Source organism: Echeneis naucrates, chromosome 21 (assembly GCF_900963305.1).
Source record: "Echeneis naucrates chromosome 21, fEcheNa1.1, whole genome shotgun sequence".
Lineage (NCBI taxonomy): Eukaryota > Metazoa > Chordata > Actinopteri > Carangiformes > Echeneidae > Echeneis > Echeneis naucrates.
Window position 1 is genome coordinate 18112055 of NC_042531.1, and position 19648 is coordinate 18131702.

Below are 19648 nucleotides of genomic sequence, written 5' to 3' on the forward strand. Positions count from 1 at the left end.
AACCATAACACTTAAATATAACAGAGGGGTACACAAAGTAAAAGCATCTGTCATACTGTATCTGGCAGGACCAATAGCAGGCAGTTAATTAAAAGCACAATAAGCTTTTGTAACAGTACCTCAGGCCTCTAAACGTTCACGTGTTTATGTCACTCCACTGGCCGTTAAATAAGAGGTTGCCCGACCTCTGACACCCGCCATTGAGACACTCGCAACAACACATGAATGTCATGGGTTTTGGACTTCCCCTTAGTAGCAACGGTCCTAAAAAAATTTTAAATAAATCTGGTTTCCAGTATCTTTAGTTTCATAGCAGCGTAGTGTACAAGTTCAGTCTGCTGCTCCCATCTGCCCTTCAGAATAAACCACACCACATAAACAAAAGCCAGCATAAAATACAGAACATTCTCCAAAACCAGAGCTAACAGCCAACACTTATGACAGATTGTGTCTTGGATATTTTTTGGACTTTCATACACTGTCGATATTTTGTTTCTCTTTCGTTTTTTCCTGCTGGTATGACAGCATGTCCCATGATGCCAATGACTCAGATAACATGCTGTACTTATTTTTGGATAAAGCATTATGGTTCAGGAATAAACACACTTTCTATAGGGTTGAACCAAACAATGACTTGTGAAAATAATGAGCATTGATGTGCAAGCCTTGACTATGTAGAAATTTACTGATGGAAGATAAAAACTAAAGAAAAACATTTTCAGTGATTAAACGATTGAGTGCTATGTAAAAATACTGATACTCACTTTATGAACAAAATTGTTTATTAATAGTTAATATTAACATTTACAAGTTCTTATGTTATTATTAATCAATATTATTTTATGTATTTATTAATAAACACATAAATACATATCAATAGAGCAGACACCTACATGGCTGTAATACAAAAACTGAATTTACTATGTGACAAATGAAATTAAAGTGAATTGAATCATGTTTTTTATTTCAAATTAGAACTTGTCAGTATTACACTGTTGACCTTAAAAATTCTTTCCAATCAGGTGGACTTAATGCATCTTTTTGGTGTTTAGACATGAGGGAAAGTAAATTAGAATTGCTCTCTTTCAGCAGATCCAAGTATGCTTGTATGAGGCAGAAATGACACTGCGACCACAGTGATGGGAGGGGTGTGAAGACAGTGTTTGTTCCAGGTTTCCTGTTCACATTGTCACAGAGTCCAGTGCCTCTTACAGAGAAGATCCCACAATGACTGGTGAGTTTTGTCTTCCTTAGAGGAACATCTTTGATTGACTGACTGATTAATTTCAGACAATTTTACCGCACACAGTTTGATATTTTGTGCCCTTGATGCCCCACTGGAACAAATATTAGGTAAATGGGCAAAGGGATGTTTACAGTTCAATATCCTACCTGATGTACAGTAAGCTGTTGTTGAGATTGTTGCTGTCTGTTACTTTATCTATTATTTTATTCTTATGGCCCTGTTCACACAGTTTGAATAATTTAAATAATTGAAATAATAAGTTTAATTGAATAATTTAAGTGTTGATTTGAATAATTTCATGCACATTTTGGTTTTTTGTCCTCAGATCCAAACACGTCTCTTTTTTTGGACGACTTTGGCTCCATTTATGAAGCGCTGAACTTTTCTTATAACTACACAGAGTTCACTTTCAACCCTGAAACGCAGGCATGCCCGCTCTTCTTCCCCCCGGATGCGGTGATGATTGCCGCCAGTATCTTTTATGTCCTCATCTTTCTGATGGCGATTCCCGGGAATATGGTGGTGGGGCTGGTCATTGTCCTCAACAAACAGTCTCTGACTCCCTCTGACCTCTACCTCCTCCACCTCACAGTCGCAGACCTCCTGCTGGCCGTCACACTCCCATTCTTCGCCCACTCCGTTACAGGGGGCTGGGTGTTTGGTGATGCCATGTGCAAAATCGTCTCCATCCTTCAAGATCTAAGCTTCTACTCCAGCATTCTCTTCCTGACCTGCATCAGTATGGATCGTTACATGGTGATTGTGCGCGCTATGGAGGTGCGCAAAGGTAACCGGCAGGTGGTCAGCTTTGTGGTCTGCGCTGCCGTGTGGGTGGTGGGAATCCTCCTGTCTCTGCCAGGGCTCTTAAATTCCGCGATATCTTCTCAAAACTCAAGTCTCGTCATGTGCTACGAATCCTACGATCCCAGCCAGGCGTACGACTGGCGGCTGGCCACCAGAATCCTTCGCCACGTTTTGGGTTTTGCTGTCCCCTTGGCCATCATGCTGCCCTGTTATGGAATAACCATCCAGCGCCTCTTTCGCATCCGCGGAGGCTTCCAGCGGCAACGAGCCATGAGGGTGATCGTGGTGGTCGTGGTCGCCTTCCTGCTGTGCTGGACACCGTACCACATCGCTGTGATGACGGATTCGTTTTTCAGGGCAAAGATCGTGCCCTACACGTGCGCTGCGAGGATGGCGGTTGATCAGGCCATGTTCGTCACCCAGAGCCTCGGCCTGCTCCACAGTTGCGTCAATCCGGTGGTGTATGCCTTCGTGGGGGAGAAGTTCAGGAGGAGGTTGGTGCAGATAATGAGGAAGGTGGGCGTCCTGGAGAGGGCATCGGTGTCACGAGCCAGCAGGTCTTCACAGTCCTCAGAAATCACATCTACCTTCATGTAAAAACACTGTCAGCTATTCAGCCTATTCACACAGAAACTTTTTGTATCATTTGTAAGTACCTGTGCACTATATATCAGATGTATACATGTTTTTGTTTGTTTGTTTGTTTGTTTGTTTTGGGGTTGTTTTTTTGTAATCCAGTGTTTTTATCAGCAAAATTGTTCTTTAAGTTAAGATGTAAACAACTTTTTTTCCCCTGCGGTTTATCACATCAATCCCCCAAGTTTCATCAGCTGTCTTTTGTTCTGAGGAAACTGTGTAAAAGATGTTTGACGTGGATCGAATTTCATCACAATGTCACAACACACACACAAGAACTTGTTAATGAGTTAATTTCACTTTTTGACCTCGAAGAAATGCATATCATCCACGCTATTTTAGGAGATTCAGCTTTCCAAAGTAATGTCTTGGTTTTTTTGAAACAGCAGTTTTACTTCCAGTGTAGTTTGTACGGGTTATAAATTGTAGCAGAAACATAAAGCTATCTTGTAAATTATCGCATAACTACTAGTGAGTTTTATTTTTAATATATTGAAATGTTTTTGCGAGTGTTGAGCTGAAGACAACATGTTGTCAATGTCATAAATAATGTTTTTCATATTTTGTATAATGTATTTTCTATATATTCTTCTTCATTAAAGTTTCACATGAATAATACACTGCCAATTAATAATTTAAATTTGTTGGTTTCACCTATCCTACCTTTTTTTTTTAAACCACCATAGGCTGTTTCGTAAATGGTAGATGTTTCAATGATGTCAGCAGCACCGCTGTACTTTCATTTCCAGTAAAAACTCTAGTTTGATTACAGGCCACCTTCTGTCCGTAGACAGTGCAGCAGCATTGTAACATAAAAGAGGAAAAGCACGTTTGCCTATAACTACCTGAAGCTAGTCTTTCCACTGCACATTCCAGTTTGATGCATCCCACAAAGCCAAATTCAATCTGTATTGAAGTGGTTTTATGAAATATGTACAGGTTGCAAAATTATTTTAAAAACAGTCGCTCCACTGATACAACTCTCTCAGTGTACAGGGCCGGTTATAACACATGCCAGGGTCTGATATATACATAAAAGACCAATAGAATGCTCCCAATCAAAAGGAAATTTTGAATCATTCCCCTTACTGCGGCAGTTGTCATATGATTCGGCCACTCCGCTGACTGATGTGGCCAGTTTTATTTCATCTGAATCTCTCTCAGCAAAGGAAGTGGGGTTCCCCTGTCTTTCTTCCTCTTTCTGACATTTGACATGCTGTAAACAAACAAAGTTTCTACTGTCTGTTAGCATGCAACTGATGATCATCAACTTAACACGGAATCTAGTTTATGTAGGCTTAATATATAAGCCTATCGTATGTTGTTTCAGTTTACTGACGCTTTGCTCATTCTTTATTTTTTTTATAGTAATGAACAAGATCTGAAATGAGAGAAATGTGCTCAACATTTGTTTCAGTTGCTGCCTCTCTTGTTTAATGTGACAGACACAGTCAGAAGAAGAAATGTCCTGCAAAGACATTTTCAAGAAGTTCCTAGAGTCACAAGGACCTCTGAAAGATACTGTATGGTCTGACTAGTTGGTTCAGGTTGTAACGAGTCATTATGACCATTCCTGTATGACCAGTCAAGTTTTCACCTGATCAAAACTAGCATGACTGTCAGCTTGAAACAGTTTAGTCATTTCAATGTTAAACCCAGCTCACACTGGGTGAGGGTGGAGTTCACCCTGGACAGGTCACCGATCCATTACAGGGCCAACACACAGAGACAGACAGAGACCAACAACCACTCACACTCACACTCAGACCTACAGACAGTTTAGAGTCACCAGTTAACTAAAACAGGATGTCTTTGGATGGTGAGAGGACTAGAGTACCCAGAAGATACCCAGCAGGCACAGGGAGAACATGCAAACTGCACACAGAAAAGCCCCAACCCGGGCCGACAGCATTAACCACTACGCCGCCGTGCTGCTGGTAAATGTTTGTCATCATATAAATAAATTAATTCAGGCCAAAAGGCCACACCCATAAAAACCACCTGTTTGTCTTTTAATTTAAATATACACATTTATTGAGAACACCTCTATAAATCTGATGCAGTCTCATTCAGGTGTGCAGATCCGATGTGTGTATCGCTGCTTACTTAACTGTTATATTAGTAAATCATAATTTTAAGGGTCTCAGCCAGTCTACTCACATTGTTATCTTTCGCCTCCCTCCGACCTTCCCAGATCCCCAATTCTTCTCAGCCTCTTCCTTTTCTCCCAGTGTTTGAGACTACTTTATGCATGATTAATTGGTGAATATCAAAATATGAAAGGTATTTGTATTGGGAGAACGTGCTCATTCAACAGTTACGCAATAAATCCTCTTTCTCAATGGTTAAAATTTCCACTTCTCAGTGAAAAAAAGTTGTTCATTCATATTCTTTTCATACATCTATAGTGCTCGTTTGCTCAGCGGTAATTTATAAAATGAGGGGTCAAAATAGCAATAGTAATGTATAGTAATAACCTATACTTCACAGTGGATGCTTACAGACCCAGAATCAGAATCAGACATAGTTTTGTGATTCCCAGAGGGACATTCTGCTTTTTGGCAGCTGATCTTCCAATCGTGAAGGAGTATGTCATGGTAGGTGTAGGTTTCTTTATAGATGATCAGTTTCCCCGATTACTAATTAACAGAATCGGCCCAGAACAAGCCAGCCCTTGATGTAACTACGGCTAATTTTTCAAATCTGACATATTTACTTGCCCTGTACCCTGTTATCTTTTTGACCTTTGCGGAGACAATATATATACATATATATTTTTTTAATGATACTTGAGCACCGCAACACAACTCGGAGGCCAACTCTAGATCTGAATATCTGTCCCCCTCCTCTGTACCAAGTGTTGCACTGTCTCGCATGTTCTACTGACCTCAGGTTGGCTAAAAATGACAAGGGGGCGGGAGCTTAGCAGTGACTGGGCAGACGGGTCGCCGTGCAGCTGTCATTGTAAGGCTTTCTGTGCTGTGACTGTCATTCCCCCCTTCGGACTGACTGGCAGAGGTAGGGGGGAGATCATGAGTGGGGTGGCTTAGTTCATTGGAGGAGGTGGGGGGTACTGTGCAACTTGTTGGACAGGATTTGATTCTTGCATTCAATCAGACAGCAAGCAAGAATAAACCTGAAGGCCACTGGGAATAAATGGAAACTGAATGAAGACTTGTACACATCTTGTTCTGCAAGGAAGTAACACGCTACTGGGAGATGATTACAAAAGGCTGAAAAGTCAGAGAACATCAGGATACAGAGGGGAAAACGCTGGGCCGTCACTTTCAAGAGACAAGTCAAGGGAGCTGTTAATGCAACATGATCTAGTTGGTCTTGTCCTAAAAATACCTCTGGGCAGGAGAGACTGCTATCTCTATTTGCTTAATTAACTGGTAAATCTTCAATTTCTTTTTCTTTTCGTGACAACAACTTAGTATAGAGAAAAGTAATTTGAAAATAATTTAGTAATGTCAGCTATGTTTCTAAATATTGTAATCCTTTTTTCCTAGTCAAATGAATCTTGTATTCAGAAATGCTAACCTATATTAGTTTCTGCTCATAGACACTAATGCCCTGACTCAGTTTTGGTTCAGATTATTACTAGAGGGCCTGGTTGGTGTTACAGTTACACAAATCAGATTACGGTTACGGAATCCATTGGCGGTATCTACAAAACCAGTTCAACCATGAGAAAGGCAGAGGCACAAATGACCCTGAAAAAGGGGGCAGATGAAGCAGTGGCACCCCCAAGCCCAATCATCCCCCCAAAACGGTCCAAAGCAAGCCCAGAGCAAGTTGTCTCAGACCCTGGAGAACCCGGTTATCCCATCCCAACTCCACCGGTTTTCATACGCAAAATGAGGAACGCCGCCGTCGGGACAGGCTGTGACATCCGTCTCAAGGTGACTGTGGCTGGAGACCCTCAGCCGTCTCTGTACTGGTACCACAATGAAGACCTCCTGAACATGGAGAACCAGGAGTACGGAGGGCTCTGGATTAGGGATTGCAAACCAAGTGATGCTGGCCTCTACACCTGCATCGCCAATAATCATATGGGAGAGGCTCGGAGCAGTGCTGTTCTTGCTGTCCTGGATCTGGGTGAAGGTAATCAGTTTCCCTTGAATTTTGACAAGACCCTAATAAACAGGATTTAGATCTTTAAGGATTGACTGCGGAGTAAGTGTTCACATTTTTGAGTGTCAAGCCCTTGAACACACACAAATATTCTGGCACACATTCCTCAATATGCAGTGAACTACATAAATGTTATAAGATATAATTTGTAAAAAAAAAAAAAAAAAAACAGCATTTTTTTTTACACAACACATTGTGAGCATTTGTTGCATTTAGGATTGCAAGCATTTTTACCTGCACTTGGTGCGTTGTAGCAGCTAGAGATTAGCATCTGAACAATTGGTTCAGATGCTAATCTCAGATTCAGAACCATGAATCATTCTTGACAGACTGAGCCAAACCAAACCTGAGAGAGTGCATTTGAATCAGATGCCTCAGCGTCTACACAATGATCCTTCTCGGTTAAAAGACATGCATTTTAATCAACAAAACATGTGGTTTCCAGTGCTGATCTGAATTCAGCATCCCCCCTCAATGCTTTGACCACCTAAGCTGCTTGAAATCTGACATAACCAGCTCGACAAGTAAGCCCTTCATATATCAGCTGAAGCTTTTTGTCATTGTTCTGCAGTGGAAACTCACTTTACAGTTTAGAGCTCCTTTTTTCTGCTGAGGGAGTACGTGTGATGTGCATTTGCACGCACAAAGATGTCAAGACTCATCACTGCAGAGAACAGTTCAATCAGTCCAACAGAAGGGAAATTCTAGCAAATGCCGAATAAAATCGGACATTTGTTAACAACAATAACCGCTGATTTTAAGCTGCGGCAAAATGCTTCACGCAAGGCTAGGCCAAAAACTGGACACTCAAAGATTGGTGACATCAGCAGATTAATTTTACTGTGGCTAGAAACCAAAGCGTACAACATTATAATATTCTTTTAAATACGCATACACAAACATAAGCACACATATATAGGTGTGTGTGTAGATATTTATAATGCTTTGCTTTCAGTTCTATTACCACTCTTATCCGTCTGTCAACTTAATAACTTATTGCTGCAGCCCATTACAGGGCTAACTATATTTAGTAATACCCTTTCATCACATCGTCATGATATAGTATAGTAACAAAAGGAAGTCATATGTCTATAGACATTACAAGAAATACATGGTTTCATGTGAGCAGACACACAACAGTGAAGCAATCACTCTGGTAATGTTTGAGATTTATGCCAGAGGCATGATGCAGATACTGGATCGGCACGGTGGTAGCCCATCAGTATCAAACAATCCTCCTTGATTCTTCTGAAAAGCAGTTCCTCTGACTCTCCATTTTAACCTTCACTTTGATTCAGCTCTCTGCTGCTTCCCCATGTGCGTAGTCTACAGCTGTCCCATCACTCAATGATACTGCCTGAACCCTTTCTCTCCCTCTCTCTCCCTCTTTGAAAATGTCTCTCAGTCCCGCCCCCCTCGCCCACCAACTCTCCCTAGTTATTTATACAGTGGAATGTGCCAGGCCTTAGATTTTTGTGATGTTAGCAGGCCGGCCTCTCTCCTGTTACACAGGAAGACATCACTGCTAATTTTAGCCTGACACTGTAGCACTGTCTTATTCCCTCTACTGATCAGTAAATGGGCCAATTTTAAATGCCCAACATTTAGTTAATGCCCAGGAGCACAAAGATATTTGCCACATGAGTCATAATACACATTGTGTCCCTCATAAAGTTTCTCTCATCTGCTGAGTTATTCAGTTATCTTTACCTCTGTAGACAATTTCTGTTTTGAATACCACTTAACATTCTACCTGCTGAAGTAGGTAGAATGTGTAAGGGCATGTTTATTCTAAAAAAAAATGGAATGGAATCCTACAGCCTGGATGACTCAGTATCCAAATCTAAATTCTCCAGTTTGTCGATAAGAATATGTTGCAAGGCAGTGCAGGTATAATGGGTTTATCAGACAAAATGGCCACCTGCTGGAAAACTAGGCTGATGAGAACAAGCAAAGTCATAATCATAAAACCATAATCATTTGCAGAAAGACTCAAACTGAACACACAGTGGCACACTGTGGCGATCATACTCTGTGGTGCCAAGTGGCACTGTGATCAGTACACATTGGTCAGAAATCGGACCCATTGTTTATATAGAAGCGTTTGGTAGAATATTTTTGGCCGTGGTCATATTTTCAGACAGCAGAACAAACCATTTATCATATTGCTTTTAAATCAACCTGACTCCTGATTTTAGTCTTCCAGTCATCCCAGATCAATATTAGCTGTCACTTGGATCATCAAAAGATGCTAAAAAGCTACAAGGAGCTGATGGTAACTGCAGAGTTGGATGATCGTCTGCGTGATTAATCACACCTCAATGACTTGCTGACAGTGATTTAATATAGAAAGCTGCGCTGCTCGTTTCTCTTTCAAGAAAGATGTGTCATTGAGAACTTCAGATGCTAAGCGGGACCGTGGCCCCTTTCCAGTGTGTTTGGATGGTTTCCTCAGTGCTGTTTTCCTCTTGAGCCGTGAACGTGACTGAACAGGTGGAAGAGCAGTTACACCGTGGAAATCCCCGACTTCACCGTGTTGCTTTAATAAGCAGATCAACATGAAGTGTTGAAAACCAAGGAAGCATTTAGGATCAATACAGAGTTTATTGGGCATGTTAAACAGCTGGGAGTAACAGAAGTTAAGAAAGAGTTCTAGCCTTTATTCACACCATGTGAATACATTTAAAAGGTTAAACTGCACATAAAGCATAGCGAAGGATATAGAGACCAGAGAGAAGTAAACATCCTCTAATCTGTCCCAGGTCTTGAATTATCAACACTTTTAGCTGCTATATTTTTTATGATATGCTCAGGAGGGCATCATTTGCACTTATATGATGAGAATGGCCACTTAAACTGACGCTCACAGTACGATCTGTGCAGATGTAGCTGCACTGAAAACAATATTACAGACTATTCTTTGCATTTAGTTTAAAGCTACTTTATCTAAACATCAAGAAAAAAACACTAAAGCATTAAAAATCACATTTAATAATAAAATCAATTTGAATCATTAAAACGTTACACAGAAGTTATGGTACGGTTAGGGGGAACTTTTTGCAGCTGAGAGTTTTTCTTCCTTGCCCGGGTGTAAATGGCCCCTCAGTGTGAGGCAAGCAGCATACAATCTCTTTTTCCCAACAGATATGTAGTCCACACAGGTTTTGATTACACTCAGGTCAGCCTCTTTATCGTAAAGACAGGTTTAGTATCACCTGTACTTATGAGGCCCATCCGTGTTATTAGTTCTACCAGAGCCCATTAGCTGGTTTGTCTTTTAAACTTAACAAATCTTTCATTCATTCATTCATCTGGAATGGCTGGAGCCAATCCCAGCTCACTCTGGGTGAGGGCGGGATTCACCCTGGACAGGTCATCAGTCCATCACAGGGCCAACACACAGAGACAGACAGAGACCAACAACCACTCACACTCACACTCTTTAGAGTCACCAGTTAACCCAAACATGATGTCTTTGGATGGTGGGAGGAAACCAACACAGGCATGGGGAGGACATGCAAACTCCACACAGAAATGCAGTCTTGCTCTGAGGCAACAATGCTAACTAATATGCCACTGGGCTGCCTTAAGCGAATCGCGTTATGATACTTCACTTTAGCAAGAAATACTTCACTATTCAAGATCATCTACCTTTGGTCTTTTGTGAACAAGGAATGAAGCAGAAGGTGTCAATCAACAACAAAACTGCCAATTTGCACAATATGTGTCAATTACTTATATTGAGTCTTTGTTGCGGCTGTGTTGCATCAGGGGAAAGGAATTTACTGAGTCTCCAACTAAGACCTGTCAGCTGAAAGAAGCTAAAGCTGCGTACGGCTGGAAACAAGTGCAGAGTCAGGTGACAATTCTCAGTCTAAAAATGCTAACATTACCTTAAAGGGTGAATAATCTATGTTCTAGGGTTAGAGTCATTTTAACATTGGATGTTTTTTTATTTTTTTTTTACCATAAAATAATCAGAAGAAAGGCTGGATGTATTGGCAGCCTCGCTATTTGTTGTTGTGTGTTGTGTGTGTGTGTTGTAAGGAAAAGTGTGGCTTCAGTGAATGATGCATTACTAATATTTTAAGTTGTTGTGAAAACACAAATTTCATATCTAGGTTATTATTCCAGTACTTGTGACAAAGCAATGTGACAAACATAAAAACATCATGACAGTTACCACGAGACTCAAGTGTGACAGACTTCCTCTCTTTCTTCCCTCTTAAAGAAATTGCATTCATACATGCAAATAATGTTTGAAAAAACCCCAGAAGGGCCCCCATGAGGAGCAGCAGACAGGGAAGCAAAAAGGCTCTCTGAGATTACGTAATCAACCAACCATTTCATAAAGCCTCTGTCATTAATCATATAAGTGATTATTGCTGTATATTTACAGCACAATGTGCAACAGTTGGCACTTATATATGAATCAAGTAACCTTCAAGTATAAACTAAGATTTATTGACAAGTTTTAATTGAAAACATACATTTTTTATTGTATATATCAGCCAATTCCCAGTATGCTTGCTGTGTTATTTTGTCCAGAGTACAGTGGGACGCTATCAGAAGGAAAAAGCTATTATTAAACGTTGCTGTTCCCCGCTGTGAGTTGTACTTGGTGGTGTAAGCAAAAATGGCTTTCCCTTTTCCTCAGGGGGCGGAAGCCCTTGGCTCTGAGTCATTCAAAACGTTGCACTTACAGGATAAGCAGGATAATTACACAAGATCTATAAAACATTAACATCTGCTGGTATTGTCATGTACAATAATACAATAGCCGATGTATAGTAGAGCAATTAAATATGGCTTATTTCAGGCAGGAGGGCGGCTTTGTGTAGTCAGTGTGAGCAGCCAGGAACACATTTGCTGTGAGAGCTAACAGTCTTCCAGCTATGCAGAGGAGTGAGGAGGTCCCTTCAGCTGTTGCAGCGATTCTCCCCCTTCTCTGCCGGCAACACAACATCGGCTCATTACAGCAGTTGAAGAATACGGACACAGACACGTGGGGAGGAAGGTGGAAAATGAAAAAATGTCAACCAGTGCCTTGGAGCAGTGATCTCAGAAGGGCTGGATCACTCCCACTGTTTTTTCTACCTATCGGTGTGCACTGCATGTGGGGTGGAACGCAGCGGGGGAAGATGCTTACACTGTTGCTGGCTATTGTGTGGACGGGGGGGGGGGGGGGCTCCCTCAGAGTGGTTGATATGCATTGAACGGACATTTCCACCTGCGGACGGAGGGCTATGCTTTGTGCTTTTCAGAAACGGATCCTCTCAGAAGGGCTGCTGAGACTCTGAGGTGCAACTTCTTATATAATGGACCAAAGTGCCTTCTTTCCATTTTTCCCTTGCATTTGACTGAGAATTTCTTACCTGCATGTGAAATGAAATTGCAGTATTTAACAAGTTCAATTTTTTTTTACATACAAGTCATGTTACTCGCTGGTCTCTTTATAGAAGATTTCCTGGTTTAGGCTCATAGTAATGGCTCGGAAACCCCAGTGTATCATGGGGAATACCCTGCTGCAGAACGTCAGCCAAGACAAAAGATATTTGTCGAGGATATACCAACAGTGGCTATGAAAAAAAAAAAAAATCCAGACCAAAGCAAAAATCAGGCAAGTGCAATTTTAATCTATCTTTCCGACTTATTAGTGTTTCATTTGCATTGCGTGTGTAAAATGTTTCATTTCGAATGGTGACAGAAGCATTTTAACCTTACTGCTCAACAGCTGGTCACACAATGTTTTCCCAGCCAACAGCGTCAAATGCAATGAAGATAATGAAAGGAAATGAAGCTGCTCTGTTCGAGCTTGATATGAAAGGGAAACTACATTCGACCTGTGCTTGTGTGTGGAATAAAGTCTCTGTGGCCAGAGGAAGCTAGAATTAGGACATTATATAGAGATCACCAGGTTTGAGGCACTGCCACGCTGTAGCTTTCAACTAACTTCAAAGAAGTTCCATTAAAATGCTGAAACGCTGATGTTACTTAGCCTGGTGTCAATCAAAGGGACATTTGTAGAGCTTCTTAATGCAATTATTAGTCTTTCAGTTGTCTCAAAATACATAGAACACATTTTTGAATTATTATATTAGAGTAAACAATCAGCTGAAGGATAACTGAAAGAAAAAACTTATTTTCAAGTCCCCTTTTCAAAAATGTCTCAACAACAAAGAGAGCAAAGCTAAAGACACTGAGCATAGACACCTTAGAAGTTGTACCTTGTGGTTTACTCAGACACACTTTCCTGGGAATGGTTTCCTCCGTTTTGTCAAATCAGGGTGATGTAAGAATGCAAGGATATGTCCATGTACACACTGGAATAGGACACATTTAGGTGCACATAAGTATAACATAGCATTACAAAGCATAGCACGACAACTGTTTTTTATATTGTGAAACCTCCACTGATTACACTGATGTTCAGTTCTGTAGTTTTCAGTATGACTACTTCGCCTTGCTGTTTACTGCCGCTTTTGTTTTTCTCCGTGTGTTGTTACTGTCAACTGTCAGTCAGTGAAGCAGAATAAAGTCATGAGCAGCAAATGCGTATAGCATCAACTGTGTGCTGATGCACAGAAACAAAATGAGGGTCTGCTCAAAAAACCATCATTCAAAAGCCTGACTGTCAAAATTGGCCACTTTGCCGCTTTGATGAAATGCTCTTGTCTGGACTCAATCTTTTTGAATTGCACAATTTTATTTATTTATTTATTTATTTTTTGTGGTGTGGGGTAGAAATATATAGCAAATAAATAAATAACTAAAGAGCCCATTTTTCATTTCATACTGTATACACAGTTTGAAGACAGAGGTCCATCAAAGCTAAATGAGCTAAATCTGAATAAACAGCAGTATCATTAAAATATTCGTTCCTTCTCAGTTTTTTTTTTTTGTAATGTACATGTGAGCACAGGTACAGTACTTCAGATGTGAACTAAATATATGAATACTTATGAGTGTACGTTTTGATTCTTCACTTCAGGTTCATGATGCGATCCAGGACATGAATCGCATCATGTCCTGTGAAAAAAGCATCCGCATCTGTAACAACTTTATGAGGCCAAACTTTATGAGTTTTATTTTGAAATCTGCAGTGGTTTATATGCTATAAATACAGCGTAAATTTGCAATGTGACCTGTTATGAGTGTGGATATAATGGCTGTGAGTCACATCATACGCTTGACACATTCAGTATACGCCATTTAAACCATTTCAAGTTCACCTTTGTTTTTTTAAGTGTGAAGCACCAGTCTGCTTTAATGCCTGCTGTGTGACATATGTTGGATTTACTTTTTACACTGAATTAATATCAGCATTTCCATATTCCCTTATTATACTATAGTGTTCTTTTACTGCAAGGGAACAACAGATTGTTGTTTTATTTTTAAGAATTTTCACCTACTGTGAAGCAAACACCTCATGAGAGCTGCTGGGATGCCAGTGACTCAATAGTGCTTTCTATTTTGAGGTATACCAATGACTGAATTTTCATTATGAGAAAAACAGCCATATCTTTCAGATGATACAGCTGGAACAGTTTTTTAGGTTTGAAAGGGTTTAGGAGACATGAAGCTGAGCTCCTGCTGAAAATTCCTGGATGTAGTTTGCTCATTGCTGTTGGATTGCATTTCTGAAGATGATATAATTATGAATTTTAAAGACTCAGCAACAGCTCAGCTGCAGCAAATTAAGTACATTAACTACACTACTGAACACTAATGAGACCCTGAGGTGACAATCTTTCCAAAGACAAGACAACAACTGCCTTTGTAGACTAAAACCTACATAACCAATGTAATTGTCATGTTGAATTTCCACTTTCTGAAATATATAATATGGTAATTTAGGCCAACTTGATCAGAAGGAACTGTCTTGCTGTTTGCCGTGGTGCCAAATGGTTCCACAACCAAATGTGATGACTCTTAGCAAGGTGTTTAAGTGGTGCCACCTTTACTGTCCACGGGGAATCTTCAGTTGGCCCTGACCAAACACCAACACAAGACTCCTGCAACAGGAAACTTTTGCGCTCCTATAGCATGCAACTATTATTTTCTTCTTGTCACTGATGGAGCTAGTGTCACTGTGTCCATGTGCACCTCTCCAAACACTAATTTGACCTAGTGTTTGTTTTTTAATCTTTTTTATTTCTTATTTGATTTTATCAGATTCCGAAACAACAGAGGATGAAGGTGGAGACCAATTTGAGACCAAAGAAGATAGCGAGGATGTTGAGGACCAGGATGTGCAGAAAGGTATCTACAATGGGCCTGTTTCAAAGATTTCTTGTGGGCAACTTTTAATCTATTTTAACTAGAAAATATTGTTTTTGTTGCTCATTTCCTAATTTTACAGCAACATTACGGCAACATTTGTACACTAATTGATGTTCAAAAAATTTCATAGGAGTATTTATTTACACTTAAATAATTTGTACTGAAAGCACAAAAATAATAAAGTTATTCTGCAGAAATCTATGGACGAAAAAAAGCTTTTATCTTTATATTTGTGTCTACATGTTGAATGTCAGCTTAACACTTGCTCAGCTTTTGGTCAAATTTTGGATTATCTGGCTTTTCAGCTGCTAATTGCTTGATAGTGGCATATAGTCGCTTGTCTGTTTGATTGTGGATAAATAGTATGAGACAGCTGCCTGCCTTGGCTGGACCACAATGATGAGATGAGAGCAGAGTTTGTAGACAGGAAAGCCAGCACAACAGGCTCGAAGGTAAAATGCTCTGTAGAGCTCACACTAACTGAAGACAAAATTCTCTGTGGTTTCATCAGGACGAGAAACATTTAGTCACTTGATCCCTTGTTTAAATGAAAACATTGATTTGCTCTCCAAATGCCTGATTGCTCACTTGTACAATTTGTCATGTCTCCACTTTACATGAGATGCAGTGATGGACAAATGTGCAGAAGATGATAATAGAACACTTGGAGATGAGGATCACTCAAACACAACCAGGCAAGAGAGAAACATCCAGACCTTAATGTGCTCATTGTATTGGACTCATATTCTTTACTAAAATACAATATCAAGCAGAATTAGTAACTTCCAACTGACTCCAACAGATTGTGCTTCAAATCCTCTATTTCAGGAGTCAGTCAGAAGATTTTTCCAGAGAATCTCCACCACAAGTCCTCCCACCCCCATCTCCAAGACTCATCAAACGCCCCTCTACCTCTCCAATGCCAAATCGCTCGGGCTCAACAACGCCTATCAGCTTGCGAAAGAAAATCGTTGTGCCAACTGATTACCAAGATACAGTTCCTGAGGAGTTTGAAGAAAAGGTTAAGAAACCAAAATCTGTCTCCCAAAGTAACACCCAGGACTCCCGCCCACAGACTCCAGTGAGCGAGTACTCCCGAAAAGAGTTTACTCTCAGACCATCCCCGAAACTTACAAGGGCGAGCTCAAAGGTCTTTGAGAAAGTCCGTGATTTAGAAGAGCGGAGACGCAGCCTTGACACTCCAGAAGGTTCCATTTCAGGAAGATCCTGGGCAGGATTCAATCGTGCTGGATCGGTTGATTCAGATGATGGAGGAAGCCGGTTGGGCATCTCTAGAGAAAGTTCAAGGGAAGATCTTAGGGAGGCTCTGAAAGAGGATGCTGCTGAGCGAAGATCCATGTTTAGACAGAGAGCTGCCTCACTGGAGGACAAACCTCGTTACTCTCAAAAAGTCCAGGACATTGAGAATAAGTTCACAGAAGAACTTCAACGCATTAAGAAGCTTGTTGGAAAACCTCATATGAAGAAATCATTTTCAACTGAACAGCTCACTCTAAAGAGCAGGCAGCGTCAGCCTTTAAGAAAAATTGAGCCTATCCCTCCACAGGTCCTCCAAAAGCTTCAAGAAAGGGAACGTACCCAGTGGGCAAAGCAACAGAGAGAAAAGGATTCAAGTCAGCAACCAATGCAGCAAGAACAGAAAACACAGGCAGAACAGCATAAATCCCAACCCCAAAAGACAGCAAGCACCGGAACAACGTTCAGCAGATTTGGGGAGGTGGCTGGCACCCCAGAGTCAATGCAGTTATCTGACCTACCTGGACAGCGAACATTAAGAGAATTAAGTAGAGTCAGTCCTGTTACAGAAATCGTTCAGAGATCATCATCACCAGCAATATGTCATCAACAAAGGGAAGAGTCACCAAGCAGAAACACTGCCGAGATGATGTTTCGCAAGGTTGAGCGAAGGCCACCAAGTCCGCTCGTTCAAAGAGTATCTCGAATGCAGGAATCGTCGCACACCCATGAATCTCAGGTGCAAATATCACTAAAGGATCAAACTTCAGGGAGAAAAACCCCGATAGAAGCAGTATTGAGAAAAATTGAAGGCAGGCCTGAAAGTCCACTGCTGCAAAAAAGGGCCTTCGTACAAGAGCTACCCCTGCAACCTCCTTTAAAACCCCCAAGGATGTCGCCAGTCACTCCAGTAGAGGAGAAAATGGAAGTGGAGCTCTCCAAACCACCCTCTAAGATCAATGTCCCAACCATTATTGTCGAAGATGAAAAGATGGAAGTAGATGTTCCTCCGAAGACACATGAGCCTGTGCGAATACAGACTACTGCCAAAGAGGGGCAACAGCACAAGACCAAAGGCAAAAACCGTCGCCCTCGACCCATGTCTCCAGAGTTAGGTTAGATGTGTTGTGTTTCTCTCATTACGCTTGCTGTAGTAGTGTGAAGCTCCAGTCTGCTTTGTTTTTGTGATTAATCAAGCAATTACTGCTGTCTTACTAGAGGGGGTTTGCTGGAAAAATTGACTTCAGGCTTTTCTTTTGTTAAACCGTGCAGATTCTTCAGATGATTCTTATGTGTCTGCCGGAGAAGACCCAATGGAAGCTCCTGTATTTGAATTTCCCCTCCAAGACACTGCCGCATCTGCTGGTGCAGATGTGCTGCTAAAATGCATCATTGCCGGAACGCCCATTCCTGAAGGTAACCTCTTGAACCGCTTCAGTCTTTATAAAAACAGAAACCCCTCGGTTGCTTTGATTATCCTGTGTTTCTTTTCCCCTTGATAGTTACCTGGACAAAAGACAACAGCAATGTTACCAACTTTCCAAATTTCTCAGTCAAAGTGGAGGGTGAACGACACAGTATGCTCATCAAATCAGCTAAAACAAGTGATGGCGGAAAATACTGTGTAACTGCTGTTAATCAGATGGGCAAAGCCTCCAGCAGTGCCATCCTTATAGTTAAAGCAGGTAAGTCAGCACGCTGGACTTTAAGTCAGCTATTATTGTATAATAGAAATTGTTTTTGAGATCAAAATAGCAGCAGGTCTGTGTCTCGTAGATGAATTCAAGCACATCCTACGTAGGCAAAAACAAGCCAACATAATGATAATTTTAAATCTGTGGTGGTGATTTAAAAGCGCCTGTTGTCCAGCTACACAAAAAACAAAAAACACACACACACCTTGCAGTTTCTTTCCACAACGGCATTGTGTTTCAGTCCATTTCTCTCCAGCTCCCTTGTTGTTATCTCTCTGAGCACAATGTGTGTGCCATGAATTCCAGCTGAACAGCCTCACTTATAGTTACCATAGCAACTCAGAGGCAAAGCTGAACCTATAAATTGCCCACTTTGGCACAGCGGCCCCACTCACTGCGAATCCAGTATTGTTTGGATATCACATTTTGACATCTGAAATTGTAATTATGTTTCACAGGGTTTCTTAGTTTTCTTTTTTTTTTTCGTTCCTTTGTTAAAACTCATTGAACTCCTCTGTTCTTATTGTGATGTGCTCCCTGTAACCAAATATAAAGTTTACTGATGCAAAATAAAACCTTCATATAGGATGTACATGAGTAAAGGGATGTGTCATGGAGTTAACCATGGTGCAAAACCTGCTGCTTTTGAAGTGTCCGTACAGGAGCCGAAAGGAAACCTGGGTGTGCCCATGGATATCAGCAGCCCTATTACATCTGATGAGGAGTATCTCAGTCCCCTGGAGGAGGGCATGGACTTTCAAGTGCCAGAGCCAAGGCGAGCTATTGACACAAAATTCAGGAAACCTCCTGCATTCTTGGTGAGAGTCACCACAGCTCATTAGCTAAATCTGCCTAGTTTATTTCAGAGTATGACATTTCTCTTTTTCAGCGTTGACACTTACTCAACTCTTTGACTGTTCCGTCGCAAAATGCTGCATGATAACGTGCTGTGTACAGGGTGTCCTTGACTGTGTCAATATTCATTTTCCTGTATGAACATTATATCTGTAGTGTGGTCATCTCATCAACACATCTATAAAATAGAACTTACAGGTAGAAAGACATCTCTCAACCTCTAACTTGCATTGAATTTCAAACAGGTAACAATGAGTGACCAAGCTGTCATTGAAGGACAGGAGGTCACCATGTCTGTCCGAATAAGTGGACAACCCAAACCCATGCTCTATTGGTAGGTCCTATCACTTCATCAAATGACTAAAACTCATTGCTTGTGTGGGACATGGCTAACCCTGAAACCATGAGCAAGCTTGTTCAGCTGACACTGTGTTCATGTGCATGCAGCTTTAACGCATCCATGAAAGGACTCAGGATGTTTACTGAGTCTGACTATCTCTGGGCTGTGGCCAGAGATTGTCAGACTCAGTAAACATTTTAATAGGAGGAAGGGAAGAATGACAAGCTTTCCTTTTTCAGTCATGGACCTGCGCAGTGCCCAGAAACATACATTTTGGCTGAACTAATAGAAAACTAAGACACCATCCAGTGGTGCTTCGCTGCTGCTGTTAGTGAGGACAGCCTCCAACAAAAGGGCTCACCTCTGAGCAGTAAGGAGCCTTAAAGGGCAAGATGA

At 41.1% G+C, this 19648-nt stretch overlaps 2 protein-coding genes across 4 annotated transcripts in view; both read left to right on the forward strand.

Moving 5' to 3' along the window:
* Positions 1-1117: 1117 nt before the first annotated feature.
* On the forward strand, positions 1118-3296 carry LOC115062382 (C-X-C chemokine receptor type 2-like). The gene is made up of 2 exons (XM_029531031.1): positions 1118-1234; positions 1572-3296. The coding sequence occupies exons 1-2, from the start codon at positions 1228-1230 to the stop codon at positions 2645-2647; spliced, it is 1083 nt and encodes a 360-aa protein (XP_029386891.1). The 5' UTR covers positions 1118-1227; the 3' UTR covers positions 2648-3296.
* Positions 3297-5773: 2477 nt separating this feature from the next.
* spegb (striated muscle enriched protein kinase b) overlaps positions 5774-19648 on the forward strand; it is a 31484-nt gene continuing 17609 nt past the window's right edge. The window contains exons 1-8 of one of the 3 annotated variants that reach the window (XM_029530224.1): positions 5774-6793; positions 14999-15085; positions 15729-15801; positions 15935-17478; positions 17636-17779; positions 17866-18048; positions 18709-18875; positions 19158-19246. In XM_029530224.1, coding sequence (XP_029386084.1) covers positions 6376-6793; positions 14999-15085; positions 15729-15801; positions 15935-17478; positions 17636-17779; positions 17866-18048; positions 18709-18875; positions 19158-19246 — 2705 coding nt within the window. In that variant the 5' untranslated portion in view covers positions 5774-6375. Of the gene's footprint in view, positions 6794-12021; positions 12125-14998; positions 15086-15728; positions 15802-15934; positions 17479-17635; positions 17780-17865; positions 18049-18708; positions 18876-19157; positions 19247-19648 lie in introns of those variants that run through there. The other 2 variants (XM_029530225.1, XM_029530226.1) reach the window with 2 other exon arrangements.